Source organism: Paramisgurnus dabryanus, chromosome 14, assembly GCF_030506205.2.
Source record: "Paramisgurnus dabryanus chromosome 14, PD_genome_1.1, whole genome shotgun sequence".
Lineage (NCBI taxonomy): Eukaryota > Metazoa > Chordata > Actinopteri > Cypriniformes > Cobitidae > Paramisgurnus > Paramisgurnus dabryanus.
The window spans coordinates 13,773,652-13,794,395 of NC_133350.1; the positions used below are offsets into that span (position 1 = coordinate 13,773,652).

The window sequence follows — 20,744 nt, forward strand, 5'->3', positions numbered from 1 at the left end:
CCGTCTTAACTACTATATGCATTTTATTTCTTTTCTAGCTCATGTAGGTTTTCACGAATGATCCGTTTCTCGGACTCATCGATACTCTGAAGTTTGTAGCTGTTGTAAGATATCCGAACGATCATGTAGGTGCATCATCTTTAATAATACACCTTTCTGATTTACAGTATTTCAACTAGTAGTACCATGTACCCCTGTTTCAAAATGCTCTCAAGACATTTCTGTTTTGGGAATTATAGCATTTGTTTTCCTTTAACAAGGGCTCATTTTTGATTATCTGCCTTCACCCTCATCCCAATAAAAGCATTAAATTATTTCCTTTATCACGTTAATGCATTAACAGTTTCCATTTACCAGCTCATCCGACTATAGCTGCTCTCATACCATATAGCTGGTCAAATTTAGGTTATATTTTTGAATAACTGAAAATGCTATTTTCCTATATAAGAAAATAAAATGAACAAACAACAACCTTTTGGAAAAGCTGTGATATGTCAACTTTAAGGTTTAGATTAATTTTATCAGCTTTTAAAAGTCTGTTATGGGTTAATACATACAAGTTGTTTATTACCACTGACAATAATGTAAACTTGTTTCTTAGTTTACAAAAACAAGCAAAAGTATGCAATGAACTTACAAAGTCTATAAGGTATTGATAAAAAAATCATAGTGCATAAAAACTTAACATGCACTTGAAAATGTTGGGTTGTTTCAACCCATGGGTAAAATACAGACAAACCCAACCCAAAAAACTTCATATTTAATCAATCCAAAGGTTAAATTAATTGTCCATAAGTTTACCCAACCGTGAGTTGAAACCAGGATTGTTTGAATGAGGAAAGTATTTTTAACACAACGCTTGGTAAATATTGGACAGAACACGTGTTAGGTTGAGTCGAAACAACCCAGAATAGGTTACGTTAATAACCCAACATGTATTTTGTACAATATTTACCCAGCGTTGGGTTAAAAGGAACCCAGCAAAATAAAGAATGTGCAATAAAAACATTTGAATATGCAAAATTATATATTTTTTCTATTCCTGTCAGGACAACTTTAAGCTGGAAATTGTCCAAAGATTACCGACAGGGGCCGTTTATAAAGAATCACACTTTTTTGGGTGGGGGGGGGGGGGGTTGTGGTATTCAACAGCAAGCCAGAGATGCTGCTCAACTTTGACCTGAAATACTCAAGTGATGGCATGCAGTTTGACTTTAAAATGTTAAATGATAGTATTTCATAAAAATGCTTATGATGTTGGCACACTGCAGACGAATATACACTAAAACATCAAGGCCAATTGTCAGCATTTATTTATCAGGTTTTTAAGTTTGGAAGACACTGAATGACATTAAAGACACATTGCAAATGAGGAGGACTGGCAATGTTATAAATAAATACTTGTGTAAATGAAGGTGGTAACATGAGAGTGTAGAAATAGGGATGAAATGTTATTAACACATTGGTTAACATGGGTGGGTATGTCTATCTATCACTAAAACAAGTCAAACTAAGGTTCATATTTGTCAAACTATTTTTCATCTTGTTTTTTAGGGGCGGTTTCCAAGACAGGGTTTAGATTAAGCCTTAGTTATATTAGGACATTTAAGTAGTTTTTACAAACAAACCTTACAAAAACAATACTGGTGTGCATCTCGAGACAAAATAATGGCACTGATATATGTCAGTGCAAGTTTTTTTATTATTATTAAAGTAGCTTAAACATGCATTTTAGTCTGAGACTAGAATAAGCCCTGTCTGGGAAACTGTTTGGCAAATGCTTAAGTGTTAATGGTTACTGAAAGTAAATTTGGGTACTAGCTTAATCAGTGTTTTAGTATAAAATTTAGATTCATCTCATCTGTAATAAGTGCTGTCTTTTTAGTGAGAATCTAACGCATACATACACCCTACTGGAAAAACACAACTAAAACCAGCATGAGCTGGGTTTAGCTGATCTCCAAGTTTGGTATTAGCTGGTTTTGCTGGTGTAGCACGCTGGTCTAGCTGTGTTTTTGTCATTTTTAAGCTGGACTTAGCTGGTCAGGCTGGAAGACCAGCTAAAACCAGCTACTGCCACCTTAAACCAGCTCATGGTGGTCTTAGCTGGATTTTTCAGTATTAAGGTTACAGTAGTTTAAACATCTGAGTTAACTACAGTATATGCTACATAATATTTCTGATAACATATTTACAATCACTATTTTATAGGATTTAACAATAAGCATATTAAAAGACATGAGATCTCTATGCAATTATTTGTTTGGATGCATGCCATTGTATGCAATTATGTATGTAAATATTGCACACATATTATATTATATTATGAGACACAATTACATAATTATTTACGTTGGATAATATTTTTGTTATATATGTTGTGCTTTGTTTGTTGAATGAAATTGTCCATCATGAGATGAATGTGAACTCTTTAGTCTTACGCACCCGCCTCTGCTGCAATCTCATAACTTTTATCAGAAGGAAATCATGTCTTTAACAGTCATGTATAACACGTTTATAAACTTGTGAGTCTGTATTGTTGGAGTTATAACGTAAGTTACTGTGCTCTGCTCTTGTGTTGCGCGCCTCTGTGATTCATGTTGCTTCCTGTTTTGTTTTCTGGTTGCAGCACAATAAGAGTACACGATATTATGCGTTTACTTTAGCCTGTCGTCTTTTCTCTTTCTCTCAGCATTTCGTCGATTTCGCTGTAAATACAACAGAAAACCGCTTTAAATACACAATATTTACACGATCTTGGGTTATTTGAACTTAGCGAAGACTTTTATAGCTAGCATGCTAACGCGCTAGGCTAGCTGCCCACCCGCTATCTGTGCACGATGTAAACATAAAGGAAACGAAGATTTTTTTATTTTATTGTATTTTTGTATTTTAATTACGTGTAAATTACTTGAGGAGAGACTGCACAGGAGCGAAAACTCTCGGGTGAGTTTGACAGACATTAACTCAATGCTAATGAGCTAAACTGAAGATCTAACAGGTTGCTTTAGTTTAATATTTGTGACTTATTTGTGTATTTTATCATTATATTTATTGTTAATTAATAATTGTGTTACGTAATAATTGTGAGTATTTCAGAGGATTTTGTGAGACGACATGAATGGCACATATTGTACTTTGAACCGTCTGCACTATTAAATGTGATTGAATGTATGTGAAGTGCTTACACCTAAATTAAAGTTTTGTTTTTAATGCATGTTTATAATGTTTACTAGGGATGCACCGATAGGATTTTTTTGGGCCGATACCGATTTAAACAGACAACTTCTGGCCGATGCCGATATTAAACACTTGTATACAATACTATACAGTTGGTCTATTAGCTAGTTTATTTCTGCATTAAAATAATTTTTACTGAACATGGATTGGATCTAATTAACATTCAACTGACCAACATAATAAGAGAGGCACAAATTAAGCTAAAACAAATATAATAAGAGAGCATGACAACCTTCAAAGGTGGTTTTTGCTATTCAGCATTTATTTTATTAACAACATTAACTCATTTTTACATATAATGGATTTCTTTATGCAGTTAATTAATAAACAATCGGTATCGGCGTTTCTCGTGCTATTGCCGATATGCAGATGATTTCAAATTCATCAAAAATCGGCCGATAAATATCGGCGGCCGATACATCGGTGCATCACTAATGTTTACATTATAATTCAACTTTAAAATCCATGTTGTATTTTCTGTAAGTTTGACACGGGCATGCAGTTTAAAGAGATGATGTCCTGTTAAAAAATACTATTTTCATATTTCTAACAACCTTATAATGAATGCTGTTGAATTATATACAGCAAAATTTGTATTTTTAGGCTTTACATTATGTGGTAAATGCACAAGATGCGTTATAGATTTAGAAACTGGGGTTTAGGATCGCTTTAGCATTTAGATCCTTCTTGTTGTAGTCTTTCAATTAATGTAAATCCAGCAAATAATGTATGAATATGGTAACATCAGTGCCAGATGTTTGGGTGATGACTGTCATTATGTCACAATTATGTCACAATTTTGAACTAAGAGTGAAATGATCATCATCTCAAGGATGACTTTAATGTTAAGTCCAAAACATTTCAAAGGTGTATGTGTGATATTAAAAGTTAATTTTAAATATAGGTATTGGGCCATAAATACAGATACATTAATACTACCTGTCTGATATCGATTCTGAATCTCACAGCCGATTTTATACACAACTTGTTCATGTACTTTGATCAATAGGAAGTCGTTGTCAATCTAAAATCACTGTGATTTTAAGTCGTTTATAACATGCTTTTGAAAAAACAACACTTGTCAAACATAATCATCATAAATATTTTTATTATCATGAAAATACCTGACCAGTAAAATAAAGTAAATTTGCTTAATATGAAATAAATATAGTGTCACGATGTAAATTACAAATAATGAAAATAATAAAAAGAGAAACATTCAGGTGTATAGTAGTTTGTGTTATATTTTGTTATAGAGTTGCATCAATACAAAATTTCTTATGCCGATACCAATATTCGATTACTTCGAATGCCATCAACCGAAACTTAAAGAGGACAGAGAAGGAAAAACCATTTTTACATTGTCTTTGTTGAATAATGGTAGTCTACCCGCATTCACGAACATACAAAAAGTGCTAGACATGCTAAACATCTCAGTCTCATAGAAATTCCACTTTAAGAAATGTCAGCCAGAAAACGGCCCAATCTGAAAAACTGATGCTTATGACATCACAGGCATCTAACTGCCCCTCCACTTTAAAATAATTGGCAACATTTTTTGAGTGGCAGCAAAGTCAGCCAATCAGTTATGAGATTGCAAGTTAAGCCAATAGGGGGAGCCAAATAGGTGCAAAACCACTTGTTTAAAATCCCCCACCCTAATAGAGCTATCTGAGAGAGGTTTTTAGGAAGCTTCTAAGGCATTACAGACCCAAAAAAAAATTTTTTTGTCTAAATGTCACATCACAGAACAAGGATAAATACCCCGTTCAATCATTCTATGTCACCTTTAAAGGGATACTTCACCGATTTAGCATTCAGCTTTGTATCTGTAGAAACCCGGCAGTATTACTGAATGACCATGTTTCCCTCCATCATTTCCCCCTGAGAGGAGAGATATCTGCATTTTGGTTCTGCAAAAAAGTCCTCCGATGATGTAATATGACGATTTTTGCATCATCGGAGGACTTTTTTGCAGAACCAAAATGCAGATATCTCTCCTCTCAGGGGGAAATGAGGGAGGGAAACATGGTCATTCAGTAATACTGCCGGGTTTCTACAGATACAAAGCTGAATGCTAAATCGGTGAAGTATCCCTTTAAAGGTTAAATGGATAGTTTACCCCAAAATCAAATTTCTGTCATTATCTTCTCGTCCTTGTGTTGTTCTAAACCTGTATGAATTGAGATATTTTGATAAATGATGGCCATTAAATTCCATAGTATTTGTTTTTCCTACTGTGGAAGTTGGTTTCAATCAACTGTGCTTGCTTACATTTATCAAAATATCTTCTTTTCTGTTCATAAAAAAATACAGGTTTAGAACAACATGAGGATAAGAAAATGATAACAGAATTTTCATTTTGGGGTTAACTATCCATTTAACCTATAAGTATCGGTTGATGTCATTCGAAGTAATCGAAAATCGGTATCAGTATAAGAAATTTCGTGTTGATGCAACTTACTCAATATCAAAATATAACACAACTGTACACCTGAATGTTTAACTTTTTTAAATTATGATGTCACAAAATCCAAGAAGTGCATATGTCTGATAGTGTGGAAGTAATGCTTTTATCTGCCGATACCGATTATAGGCCGATATATTGGCGCATCCATAATATTTCATCATTCATTAACCAACTGAGGAGGTAAATAAACAAAGTTATATCAAGTAACTGTGTGTAGAGGCTGTCATCATGCATTATGTTTTTGTCAGAGTCATATAATAATAGAGTTACGACACTCACATAGACGTCCGTTGTAAGAATGGAATGCGGAAGTAACAGCGTTTCATAGTGACCGGTAGTGACGCATAGTTCCAAACGCAGCACTGAAGCCCATTCATTTCAATGGCACCTGCTGGTAAATCGATGAAATTACCGTTTCTCTTTACATTTTCGGACATTTCATTAATATAGTCAACAGTGATATTTTATGAACTCTGCTGTAGGTAATGATTATCGTTAATAATAACTAGTAAAATTTTTATATTTTAATGAGTTGTGTATATGTGTGAATAATATAGATTTAATGGTTTATTGTATTACTGGTGGCCATCTACTTTATACTTATCTTTTTTATATATTACGAGTAACACTAGGGGGCAACAGCGACAAGCTAAATGCCTTATAAGAAAGTCACACTGCTTCACAATGCTGCTATGTGTTTCATTGTGTTTGGTAAGTAATACGAGTGATGTATCCTCGAAAATCATGTATGATTATATTAACATTTAATGTGAATTTAAAATATGAATTTAGTGTGTTTCTGTTATGCTTCACTGTTACAAATAACCGCGTTGGCGATCTTTTTTTGTGATTTTAATATAGTAAAAGTGTAGGAATTATGTTTTTAGCAGATTGATAGCCATTTATATAGCCATATTTTGCTACAAAAATAAAAGATAAACTGTGTTGCTGTAGTTGGTATAGATAACCACAGTTATCTTTGGGTCACAATTAACTGTTTATCTTTATTAACTGATTTACTGTATTTCCATCACTCCCTAGTAAAAAAAACGTTATAAACATAGTAGCTAAGTATAGTGATCAATTCCCATTACAAGCTAATATTTACCTAAAATAGCTGAAAACCTATGCAAACATATTGACAGCCCTGCTTGGTTTGGAACTGTAGAACGTTACATGAATCACGTGACCGCGCGGCGGCGAGATCAAAGCGTTTCGTAACTCTGTTATTATATGACTCTGGTTTTTGTATTTGAACTGACAGTGACATTGTGGTCAGTTCATGGAGTATTTTGTCTATAAACCCAACAGTTCACACCTTTTAGTTACCTAAATACTTAATTGAATGTGAATAAAGTGCTTATAACATTATAACATAGATTAGCTGTATGTGGAGTTTCAAGTATGTGCTTTTTAGATCGTTAATGAAAACATGCTTTATTTTGCTATTAATATTCCAGTAATCATCAGCAGATGTGATGTATTTAGGGATGCACCGATGTATTTTTTACACTATCGGACATCGGCCGATATAAAAACTGCCAATGATCAAGGCAAAAAAAAAAAAAAAATTATCGGCACAGAAATATTGTATCGGTGCATCCCTAGATAGTAGTGGTCGATCGATAGGTTTTTTTATGGCCGATACCGATATTAACAGATATAACACAAATGTTATTACCGTAAATAAGAGACTAACAGAAAATTGATGAAACTAAATAAACATTTGTTATACCTTGTAATGCACTGTAAGTCACTTTGGATAAAATTGTCTGCCAAATGCATAAATGCAAAGGCATAAACGTAATCTCCATGCAACATGTCACTGTTTTTAACTTAATTTGTGGTTATGGTATCCAAGTAGATTTCAATCTTCCTTCTTTATGCCTAGTTCAAATTTCCCACACCTTCTCTTCTACAGTTTGTAATAAGGGCTTTGTCTCGCCTCTGTGTTTCTATTTTTGTGCATTCTGTTCAGTCAGATTGTATGTGGGTTTTCACTCCGTGTTTTGCGACACCCAGTTGGATATGGGATGAGTCAAGGCAGATTTAAGCTGCTTACATACACAGTCAGCTTGCGTTCAGCACAATGCCTGGATTACTCTGAAGGCAGTAACATTCGCTGTTTGATTTGTGTGCATGTTTATCATGCATCTATGAATTCAAATAGTCACTTGTTATTTGATCCGTCAAGACTTAATTTGAAGTCGCTCACTTTAATGAAAGCAATAATCATTTTCATGAATGTGGTGTATACTTAGTGCTGTGCCACTTCTTACATTCATCATCATACGATGGCTCGTAAATATTAAAGCTTTAATATTAAATGTGCACACAAAATGTTTGCTAATATTAAATTGGTGTCGAGTACAGCAATCTCTCTATTTAAATGCATATTGATCATTTTATGTTACAGCTGTCGCCAGAAATTTTCCGGAGAATGACGCATGTTGGATGGGCTGTAAAGTAGCGTTTCTCAGCATCGGAGACCATGGACAGCTCGGTGACCCTGTGGCAGTTCCTGCTTCAGCTTCTGTTGGACCCCAGTAATGAGAAGCTGATCTGCTGGACCAATGAAGATGGAGAGTTTAAACTCTTGCAGGCCGAGGAGGTGGCCAGATTATGGGGCGCCCGCAAGAACAAACCCAGCATGAACTATGACAAGCTCAGCCGGGCTCTGCGTTACTATTACGACAAGGTGTGTACTAAAATTGTGTTCTTTTAGCCTGGTTGGCAGCATACACACATACTGAAATGCTGAGTACATGTATATAGTTGAATAAGCTGGGGGTATATTGAGGTCTGATAATATATCAGTATTAACAGTTATCATTTTGATGAATAGTATTTACATTGTTTTTATTTCACTATCATTGTATACCTGAGTCTTAATGGTTTAACCTGTGTGACAACTAACCCCGCTGTGTAAAAATTTTTTCAATCCCAGCTATCAGTTACCAGGAGTTGCTGACATGTTTCAAAATGGTTTTATGTTTTGAGTAACAAGACACAGTTATCATTTTTACGTCCAGCAAATGCATTTGTGCACCCATGGGTTTGCTGACTTGAAAACGAGGTGTGTTCAGGCACATTGTTGGCTAACTAAAATATTGAAAAGCCATTTTTCACGCCATTGAAAAAGCTAAGGGAATCGCTAGCGCAACTGGCTTTTAAAGGGGATTAGAGATGAGACTCTTATTGGTTTATTGCACATTACAGACAAAAACACCCTTTACTCATTACAAGAATAGGAACAATCCTTTTAGACTGTGTGCTAGGCGCACAAACCATTTATCTTGTCGTTAAATTAACATAACAAAGTAGATTCGGATATCCCCTTTTAGACTGTGCACCGTGCGCTTTAGACTATGAGCTTAGATTTTTAAAATACGTCCCATTTACTTTTACTTTCCTGCCTCCAAAACACGTTTTGTTCAACAAAAACACATCAAAACCTTTCACAAGTTCACATGAGATGACAGTAAGAGAAAAACACCAAAAGCACAGATTTCTCGGCGCTGTATAAATATGTAAAGTAGCCGTGTTACAATTATCCTCGCATTAGTTTGTGGCCCGCTCACCCCTACAGTGTTGTACACTTTTCAAATAGGGATCGGCTGCTAAAACATGAGGGGCGCAAAGTCTTTAAAAGAGTCGCTCTTAGAGTTCCTGCATAAATGGCATTAGGGAAGTCAGAAGAGGTTTATTACAGTGACATCTGCATGTTTGAGGGTTTGCCAAGCTTGTGGTGTTTTTATATTTTGTCTTCGCACCAGAGGCAGGTGTATCGTTTTTCCATATTTTTTCTGGTTTCTTGAAGCAGATCATTTTCTTTAATTGCATGTTGTTTTGTTAAAGTAGAGAGGGTAAGAGAACGCACCATTTGGATGATAAAAATATAAGGGGCTGCATTGATGGGGTTTTTATGTATTTGTTTTGTGTAGATATTTAAAAATGCATTGGGTGAAAGAGTCATGCATCAGCTTTTCTTGCCACTAAATAATCAAAATATTTAATGTATCAAACCCTGTGTGTGAGTGAAATGGTCAATGATGCTTGCTATCAACCATTGAATGTATAGTTGTTAAAGATGCACCAATACAAATTTCTGTGTCGAAACCGATATTCGACTACACTGTAAAAAAAATCCTAATCTCTTTAATCAACTAGGATTTACAAGTCATTTCAACTATCTTGAAGTGGTGAGTTGCTGTAACTTAATAAATCAAGTTGAATTTGCTTTAGTTATGTTAACTTTATTTTAAAAGTTACAGTAACTAAAATGACTTGTAAATCCAAGTTGATTAAACTTAAAAAGTGCAAAAAGATAACATCTACCAGTATGAAGATAATTTAGCTTTTTACCAGTGTTTCAAATATTTGTAAAATCCTCCCATAGGGCAAAAAATATAGGTTCAAATATAATTTTAAATGTAAAAAATGGCCAAAAAATATATAAATATATTTTGACATAATGTTCACAAAAATGTATTTATTTTTTGTATATTTTGAAATATATTTGAAAAATAAATATATCTTAAAGCATTTATATTTACGTCGCATTGGAGGAAAAACTTTGCAAAACTTTGTAAACATAACAGGTTTGAAAAGTTAAAATTAAATATATTTTCAACTGCAAAAACATACTTACAATTTTATATTTTACATACTTATACATTTTATACAAACTTTTATATTTTGGCCATGCAGTAAAAATATATTTTATTAGAAAATTAGAAATGTATTTGTTTCCCCTGAAATACATTTTAAAATATATTATAATATATGAAAGTTAAAACTAAATATATTTTCTAATTAAAAAAGCTTTTAGCTTTACTTTCTACAAAATGTATTTAGAATATATTTAAAGGAACAGTGTGTAAGAAATTTATATCAATTAATTATAAAATGGCCCTGATATGTCACTAGACATTAAGAAATCATTTTCATTTCACATACTTATATAACTGACAACAGTGGTCTGGCCAGGATATTGTCATTTAAAAAGTGGAGTTGCAGCCCTCAACTGATGTTTATGTTGTCATTTTGTGTATTGGCCACCAGTTGTGTGATTGCAGTACCAGTTTTAGCCACAAGCTTTGTGATTGCAATACCAGTTTTGGCCACAATCCTACATACTGTTCCTTTAAAAAACATTTTTTGCCAAAGAACTTTATTTTGGGCTAAAAGTGCAGTGCATAAAAACTGCCGATATATCGGTGCATCTCTAATACTTATTTACATATTTAAAGTTGACCCAAAAATGAGATGTCATGATCCTCATGCTTTACTAATTTAGCTGTATTTGTGTTCGCAATATGAACGAAATAAGAAGATGAGTTGCACATGCTATGTTTGTATACAGTGTTTTTACGGTTTGTTTGAATGTCTTATGTATGAGCTAGGGATGGGCATAATTAATCGACGATCGATAATTGATTGTTAAGAATTTCGTCGATCACGTTAATTTGTTATCAATTAATTGAATGCATTTTTTTTTATCTAACTCCTGTTTCACAAATACTGCGTATGCAGTGCGTTTGCGTATGTGTGCGGCGAATCCGTCAAGCACAAGCACCCGTTGCAGTGCGCTGCTGACCGCTTATTCATATAAAACGTTCATGTGATTGACACTTTCTGTGAACACTTTTCCGCATAAACAATAGAACAAAGCATCATTTTTTTTCACAAAACAATATATGTTAGATATTATTTGACAGACTAGTAAATGTGGATTAAGGATGTTTAAAATCTCTAGCCTGGTGGTCAGGATCTGAATGGATCAAATCAGCAGTTTTGCAATGCTTTATTTATCTCCACATATATCATAAATAAAAATAAGCAGAGTAGTAAGCAAAAATAAGCATAAGTCTACCCTTCCACATTATATATTTCCTATGTATATGATTTCCAAATAATAAACGAGAGTATTCAACGACAAAAAGCGTCTCATATGGAAATAAATCCTCACAATATTATTATTTCTCAAAACTTTACGACAAAAATAAGCAACTGTATGAATTCAAAGACGCACACATTATTCCGCATATATTTGAATATTAAACAAAAGTATTCATATAACGGTTTCATATGGCAAATAAATATCCTCACATTAACATAACAGCATAATGAAATGAATAAACAGACAATGAAACAGGATTGAAATATAAATTGTATTATTATTACCGGAAAAAAGCAATATTGCTAAAATAATCTCTGAGGTAAATGCGTCAAAAACGCTGTTACCCGCACAATAAGTCTAAATGAGCAATTAAAGTGAAAAAAGCATTATTAGGCCATGTCTCAAAACTTTATATGACAAAATATATTTAAAAGAAATGTATACTTACAGTTATTCACAGATGCACACATTATTCCATATTACTCCCGTTTATAAGCACGTTTGTCTCTGGCCTCGCTCTGTTATGTAATAGATTGACAGGTGTGCATCTCCGTCTTTCAAACATATATAATTTTGTAATTACTACCTTAGGAAAATTAGCCATGATTTTATCATTGTGAAAATGTTTTTTTTTTTTCAGATTAAAACGATTTGTATTTCCGCAATTTTACTACAAATACCATGGTTATGGTATATTGTGGAGTTGGAGACCATAGTAAATTTGTGTCTACTGTTGTTTTACAACAAATAAAAACTAAAAGACTATGTTAGTATAATTAAACAATGGTGAATGGGGCTCACAAAACGCACGCTGTTTCACACATACTCTGTATGCGGAATAAGCCAAGTTAGCGCTGAGGTACCTGTGATCCCGGTCAGTCTCCTCGGAGCGGGTGTTTTTTAGCGGCGGCTGAACTGACGGTCACCATGGGTTGCGGTCGCGTCTGACCCCAAAACATGCTTTTATTTCTCAAAAAAAATCAGTAGACTGGTGCAGAAGTTTTATGCCAGTTACTTAAGTTAGTTATTTTTCACGAGGCTTTAAGTAGCCTAATTTGTTATAGCCTAATGTTAGGAAGGCTAATATCTTGCACTTTCTTCTGGCTTGAATAATTTTGAGTTACATTTTGACAAAACCTTTCAGATCTAAGTATTATGTGTTTTGTTTAATTTAATGTTAAACATGAATCTGTTTTTTTTATTTATTTTGGAACTAATGAGGTCTCTGTTTAAGAACGCTGGCTCGCAGCTGCATGTTCCGCTGCTTTAGAGCACCGCACATGCACGCAAATATATGTTTGAAACATAGTTTAACTGTCTGCCACAAGTTGATCTTGTAATAAAGGTCTCATCGAGGAAAAACACGCTGTATATTTGTATTCATTGCATTTTTTAAGTATAAAAGTTAAATAACAAATTTTATTATAAAAATATTAATGATTAATCGATAGTCGATCGTTAATTCTCCCGACGATCGACAAAGAAAACTTAATCGAATGCCCATCCCTAGTATGAGCCCTACGTTAGCACCACAGAAGTTAAATTGATTTATTATTATGTTAAGATGCTTTTATATAGGGATGCTTTATATAACAGCTGATATTATGCACAGCTATTTAATGTACTATGACTTTTGATCAGTAAGTCCTTATCGATCTGAAATCACTGTTAGTTTGGGTCGTTCATTCATATTATGCATTTGAAAAAGCAACACTCATCTGTATATATATTCTTTATTATCATGAAAATACCTGAAAAGGTTTGAAAAACAGCAATATAAATATATGCTTAAGCAATTTCCTGGAGATGCGTGTGTAAATGGTTCTTCTTCTGCAGCACATATTGAGTTTCTGCACAAGAGCGCCCTCTGGCTTTTGGATGTTGCGGCATTTCAACATAATTCATTGAGAAGCAGCAAACATTATCGGCCGATATAACCCTACTTTTACACAAAGCATAATAATGTTTTCCCTGGGAATCAAACCCATTACCTTTGTGCAACTAATACAATGCTCAATCAATTATGCTACAGAAAAAAATCATTGTGTTTTTGTCTCTCCATTTCTTCCTTCAGAACATCATCAGAAAAGTCAATGGGCAGAAGTTTGTGTACCGCTTTGTGTCCTACCCTGATATCTTGAATGGAGATGCTATGACCAGAATGGAGGGTTCAGATGGAGGTTCTGATGGGGCTCTGCAGCTTCTTGACAGACCTACACACAACTCCGGGGATAAAGACGGAAAAGCGGCACAAGACCGAAGCGGCGCGGCATCGGGTCAATCCAAGTCGTCCGGTCGGAATGACTATATCCACTCCGGCTTGTACACATCCTTCACGCTGAACTCGCTGAAGTCAGGAACACAAATCTTCAAATCCATCAGGATCGAAAACCCAGGAGAAAAGCTTGTGGAGAAAAAAGCCATCCAGGAGTCACCCCAACCATCCACAGTCATTAAATACGGGACCAATATTCAGAACAGGACGACTGCTGAACTTCAAGGCCCACTGTCCACCCGGACAGAGGCACAGACCGTACACACGGCTTTCTCGCATGTAGTGTGTAGGTTCGTGGATGCGCCCTCTGCGGAGAATTCAGGAATCTCTTCTTCGCCACCTCCTCATTCCCCCTCATCTTCACCGATGACCGATTCCCAGGAGCTGATGATTGACAGCGAGAAAGAGTCTGTCTCCTCCCAGCCATCAGAGATTCACCTGCAGGTACGACACCAGTGAAGAAGAATATTTTGTAAGCATGTTGTTTAAAATGTAACATATCTCTGTCTCTTTATTTTCCAAGGACACAATACTGACCATCGAGACGTCTCAGTCTCCATCCCAGAGTAACAGTGGAAAGTCTAAGAAACCCAAAGGCCTGGAATTGATGCCTACGCTGGTGGTGACCAGCTCTGACCTCCTCAGTCCTCTCAATCTAAGCCCCTCCCTCCCTACAGCCTCTCTCACCCCAGCTTTCCTGCAGGTAAGCTCGACCTCAACAATCACACATGCACTATGGTTTATTTCCGATGCAGAGGACCTTCGGTTTGTTAGGACTTTTTCCAGTCAAACCCAATTTTATGTCTCATTTTCCATCTCATGGCAGATACAGACCGTGTTTAAAAACCAAGACAATTTATCTGCAGCTTTTTTAGAAGTTTTAAGTCATGTTGACAGGCTGTTTCTTCATCTCCGCTATCTACCGACCCATACAGCAGCTTGTTTCACGGTCACTATTTCAAAAGGTCATTCACCTCCGTCTCTCATTGGCTATTGTGAGTACTGGTGTAATCTTCCCGATTTAAAATCTTAAAAATCAAACGTGCCCCGATTTTCTTCGATGTGTCAGAGGGGAAGTGTGAGTTTTTTGATATGTAAACGTCACGCATTACATGAAATATCGGAACCCATAGAGGTCCTGGACCCGATTTTCTCTCAAGGTGCGTCCCAAATCACGCACTTGTGCACTCTTCTATGCTATTTTATATTATAAATAGGGGTGTCACGATTCTCCAAATCCTCGATTCGATTACATTTTCGATTCTGATGTCACGGTTCAATTCGATCCTCGATTTTTACTTTTTTTTTGAAAGACAAAAAATGCTATGCCATTATTATTTATTACTACTATTATAGTTTCACATTAACATGCAAATTGCGTGCTTTTTCTCACATGGTTTGTGGGCTTCACTTTACGCGATAGAGCTTGGAGAGAAAGGATTTCTTCTTGCACGCACCTGGACTTAATGCGTGCGTCTTGGACTCCAAGCATCTGAAATAAATCCATCGCGTCATGAGCATCTGCGCTTCTCTCTGTCTCACGTGCACTCGCATCTGTCCGAAGTCTAAACATAAACTAAAGTAGTAATCCTTACGTATTTGTTCAGTTTTATGCGTTTCATTCGAGCTGAGGCAAACTATCCCTTTTTTTGTTTAAAATATAACCCGCTGCATCTTGACCCCTCTCTCACTCTCGCGCACGTGCAGAGAGCTGCGCTCAGTCTGAAGTCAGATCACTAGGTAGTAATCCTGTTTATGATATGCATTTTAAAAAGTTGTAGCAATACATCCCTTGTGTTTAAAATATAAATCTCTGAGAGTTTTTTTTCCTCCGCTTGGCAAGCCGACCGGACGTGACATGGGGGCGTGGCAGTATCGACGATCCCATTTTTTAATTCGAAGTTCGAGGTTGTGCCTTAATTTCGATCGATTTCGATTTAAAATCGAAATCGTGACACCCTTAATTATAAATAGTGTGAGTAGTGCATTTACACAGAAAAGTAAATAAATAAATAAAAATTTAAAACGTTATCTCGTTTTGCTACGAAACTCTTCATATTTTGAAATATTTATTTTTCACAAATATAATTTGTGGTAATTTTTGTATATTTAGAATAAAAAAAAAACATTTATTTTAAAGATTTTATATTTATGTCACATTGGAAAAAAACTTTGTACGGTAAACGTAACAGGTTTGAAGAGATTAAAATTAAATTTGTTTCAACTGCAAAAATATACTTTGAATTTTATCCTTTATTATACATACTTATAAATGTTGTACTTTTTACATTTAATACAAACTTTTATATTTTGGCCAGGAAAATATTTTTTTTGCCGTATGGGTTGTAAAATTAGCATTTGTTGCCCCAAAACACATTTTCAAATATATGCTAATTTAAAATGATATGCTAAGGTTAAAATTAAATATATTTTCAAATTCTCTTCTACGAAATGTATTTAGTATATATTTAAAACATTTTTTTGGTCAAAGAAATTAATTTTTTTGTCATATGGGAATTTCTTAGTGCATAGTATGTAGGGCTGGGCAATTTTTTTTTTTAAACGTGGGTGATTAAAAATCGATTCTCAAAGGCCACAAATCGATTTAAAAACAAATGAAATAACCTGATCCTGTTTGATCAAGGAATGCGACTGTTTTTACTTTTTTCAGCATACATTTTTCATCTTGCATCAAAATTGTATTGTATTAAACATAAATGTATGCATTTAAAAATTAGAGATGGGTTCTGTTTTAATGTACCCAAGTGTACTTAAAATAAAAGAGTTTAACAAACCTGTATTGTGGCTCTTAATTTCTTTTTTATGAATTACCCACTTGTAAACTTATGTTCACTGTTCTTTTTTTATAAATATAATATTTGTATTAATTCTATATTCATTCATTCGAATCGAGAATCGAGCATAAAAATCTATCCAAGAATCAGAATCTAAAGTAGAATCGATTTGATAGCTTGTGAATCGAAATCAAATCAATCTGGAACACTGAATCGATACCCAGCCCATGTCATTTGAGATTCAGATTGTCAGGAGTGGAAAACTGGGGTAAATCCAGGCTAAAATCCTGTAGTTAAGTCCTTTATAGTAAGAAATTTAGATGCTTTATCAAGAAAAAATTTGGCTTGTTTATATATTTTATTTTCTGAATTCATACTGTCCCAGTTTTATTCGTCTTTATGTAGTGCCAGACTGACTCTAAAAGTCCTGTATTATTTGTGTCACAGGTATAAATTATACATCAAGTTCTTCAGGTTTTTCAACCGAGGGTGTCCTGTTACTTTTTTTAGCAAACAGATTAAAGATTTCACCCGGCATGTGGTAAAATCCTATAAACTTTTTTTAGGCAAAACAAAAGAGTGGTGATTGTATTTGGTCATTTTATCCCTAAGGTTATCAAACATGTGTTTATCATCTATTTGGTCATGTCAAGTTTATTTCCTTGTGGTTGTTTGGTTAGTTTTAGGCACAAGAGGGCAGTAATGCACCAGTTAAACTCAGTTGAGCTGAGACTGGGGTGTTCGAGAAACTCATTGGTTATAAAATGAATGTGATCTTCGCTAGATGCATCTTTGATGGATCACCTCGCTCATATAGCCTGTCCCTTAGGATCAACTCCTGCTGTCTTTGAGCTAGATGAAAGATGAAATACACTTTAATTTAAATCTATTATTCATAGTTTCTCATAAAAAACATAACGCGTGCGCTGTGATTGATTCTTATCGAGTCTCATTAAGATGCTTTTAATTAAACATTTATATATAGAGGTTACGTATATCTTACAAGCTAGTGGAAAGCCGCTTTAATAAATGCACACTAGAGAAAATTCATTTTCTCGTTTGTTACAGACACCCTTCGTGCTCACCCCTAGTCCACTTCTATCAAATATCCATTTCTGGAGCACGCTCAGTCCGGTTGCGCCCTTGAGCCCCGCTCGGAGACAGGGCGCACATACTCTGTTTCAGGTGAGTCAGTATGATTTCATTTAAAAGCAAATTGTTTAAACAACATCATGCACATTTTTTTATTGCTTGATACGGAGCTGAATTTAATTCATTGAAAGCCAAAGTGTAAAATTGCCCTCAGATTAGGGTTGCAAAATTTTGGGAATTTTCAAGGCTGGAAACTTACCATGGGAATATATGGGAATTAATGGAAATTTAAACTGGGAATTGCTTATTACAGGGAACTTAAATTTAAAACAACAAGATTTAATGCAATTTCAGTTCCGTTCATTCTTCAGTCAAATGCACACTGCTTACTCAAGTAGCATTGAGGCCACACCCACTGCATGTATTTGCATTCTTACATAACATACACAGATCATTTCTTGAATCATGCACACAAAATTATGTCAAAATGTCTGTAAAATGTATAGATGTAAATTACATAAATTAGTTTAAAACTTCCTTGTGCTGTGTGTAAGCTAGTGTGCAACAACATTATACCATTGTAAAGACAAATACACCGACTAGAAACATTTATGCAAGATTGTTAAAAAAGTAGTGCCTAAAAATTCGCACAAATTCACTTCCCCTGAAATGAAAATAAATCCTGCATGTATTACTTAAAGCAACACTATGTAGTTTTTTTACCTTTAAATAATGTCTCTAAAATTATTTCAGTGATAGAACAACTTTTAACTGGACAAATTGTACTGTTGCTGCAACCTGAGCAGCCTCCTAGCTGCTACAAGCACACTCTGAAAGTGGCGGTGGAGGGTAGAGCACACAGCCCCGCCCCTCCCCCTGCCTGCAGAAGAGTGTCTGATACCAGGCACTGTTGCACTTTTCAACCACATGGGGGAGCTGTAAGTCATTTTTACATGGAAACTACATAGTGTTGCTTTAAGGGGCAATTCAGATATCTAAATGAACGGTAGCGCTATTATAATAACTATAATCATGTTTATTATGCTTTTGTGTTTCTCAGTGAAAGAATCAGTTAAGTTCTACAATTAAATCAGTCAAGATGCCATTTTTAAAATTTGCATTATCTTGCATGCATGTCTGCTTATGACCAAACAACATGTTTGTTTGTTTGTATAGACGGTTTCATCGGACGCATATGCGGTGACGCGATGCTAAACAATTAATCGCGATTAATCGTTAGCAGAATAAAAGTTTTTGTTTACATCACATATGTGTGTAAACTGTGTATAATAAATATGTATATATATAAATATGAACACATTCATGTATAATTTTAAGAAAAAAAAATGTATATATTAAGTATTTATATATAATATAAATTATACATAAATATACAAATGTATATACACATTTCTAAAACATATACATGCATGTGTGTACATTTATTTATACAAAGTTATTATACACAGTTCACACACATATATGATGTAAACAAACACTTTTATTATGCTAACAATTAATCGCGATTAATCGTAAAGCATCCCTACGCGATACGCGTCTGGTTTGAACTTTACTTCCAGTTTCAGTTGTTTCAATGCAATGCTAGTTGTTAAACTGAACTCTTGAATACATACCTCGTCGAAAATAACGAATGTTTTGGTTTCCTAGGTAATCTACATGTGGTTTATTTAGCTTGTTATATAAATAAACTTGCGTTTAAAGGGACAATAAGTAAGTAGGATTTACCCCCATCTAGTGGTGAAATTGTATTTTGCATTCAAACAAACAGTGCTCTCTAGCGCCTCGCTTTTTCAAATGCGTGTTGCAACTACAGTAGCCGTTATGTAATCACTGATCTCCTTTTCCGTTTCAACTGGTTCACGTGTTCTGAATGAAAACGCGTTGGTAGGCTAGTGCTTTTTGTCCCTCTCTGCTATTATAGTTTATCAATACGGCGTAACGACATGGAAGCCTCCTTGGACTTCCCGTTCAATGTAAGTAAAGAGAAGAAATTCTAAGCTTACAAAGAAAACTCAGATCACTGGCAGAGCTCATTTGATACCAACGAGGACATATTTATGAATAAAGACATTGATTTTGATTAATAAAAGACTTAAAATCCTACTTACTGTCCCTTTAAAGTACTTTTTTGTTATTTATTCTCAGCTGAGTTTACCGGAAGTTACGTGTTGACCACGAAAGCCACTTGTTTATGTTATTACTGCTAAAACCGTCTATAGTTCCAATAAATTCCCATAAATCCCGGTTAAGTTTCCAATTTGGAATATTTTCAATATGGAAATTTACCGGAAACTTTTCACCCCTTTGCAACCCTACCTCAGATACATTATTCAGATGTCTGAATATAATTCATTTACATTTACACAATGCATTTAGCAGATGCTTTTATCTGAAGTGACTTCTCTGGAAATCAAACCCACGACCTTTAGCATTGCTAATGCAATGCATCACCAACAGAAACACCCAGACAGTTTAACTTCATCTGCTAGTAAGGATGCTTGCTCATCGGTTTTTTGTTTTTCATGCAGTTTCCTTCTGTCCTGAGCTCCAGCCAGTTCACCATACCGGCGCACAGTTTAGATGGCACCAACACGCCCGGCCCCATCTCACCCGACACACAGAAGACATAAAGAGAAAGACATCGCTCTTCATCATTGCCTCGTATTCTTGATTGATAAATGCAGATTAACCTTATTCCTGTTCGATCATAAATTCGATCCTTTAAGAGTCGTGAGCATCCACTTGACTCTTGAACCTTCATGATACTTTTCTCTCGTGTGCTGAAGCCATTGCAATGTAATTCTCGCGTTTCTCTTGTCACATGTGCCGGCCTTCAGGGATTGGCTTTGAAATAATTACAATGATGTCTTGATAGCAGATGCTTGGTGGTCTACATCTGCTACTAAGATGACAAAATGAGCATCATGTATTAGTTTTTACCGTAAGTGG

At 34.9% G+C, this 20,744-nt stretch overlaps 1 protein-coding gene across 1 annotated transcript; it reads left to right on the plus strand.

Annotated features, from left to right (window-relative positions):
- Positions 1-2,552: 2,552 nt before the first annotated feature.
- Positions 2,553-20,557, plus strand: elk4 (ETS transcription factor ELK4). The gene is made up of 6 exons (XM_065259185.2): positions 2,553-2,946; positions 8,127-8,408; positions 13,687-14,331; positions 14,411-14,590; positions 17,751-17,867; positions 20,324-20,557. Exons 2-6 carry the CDS (start codon positions 8,202-8,204, stop codon positions 20,423-20,425), a joined length of 1,251 nt encoding a protein of 416 aa, XP_065115257.1. The 5' UTR covers positions 2,553-2,946; positions 8,127-8,201; the 3' UTR covers positions 20,426-20,557.
- Positions 20,558-20,744: the final 187 nt, after the last annotated feature.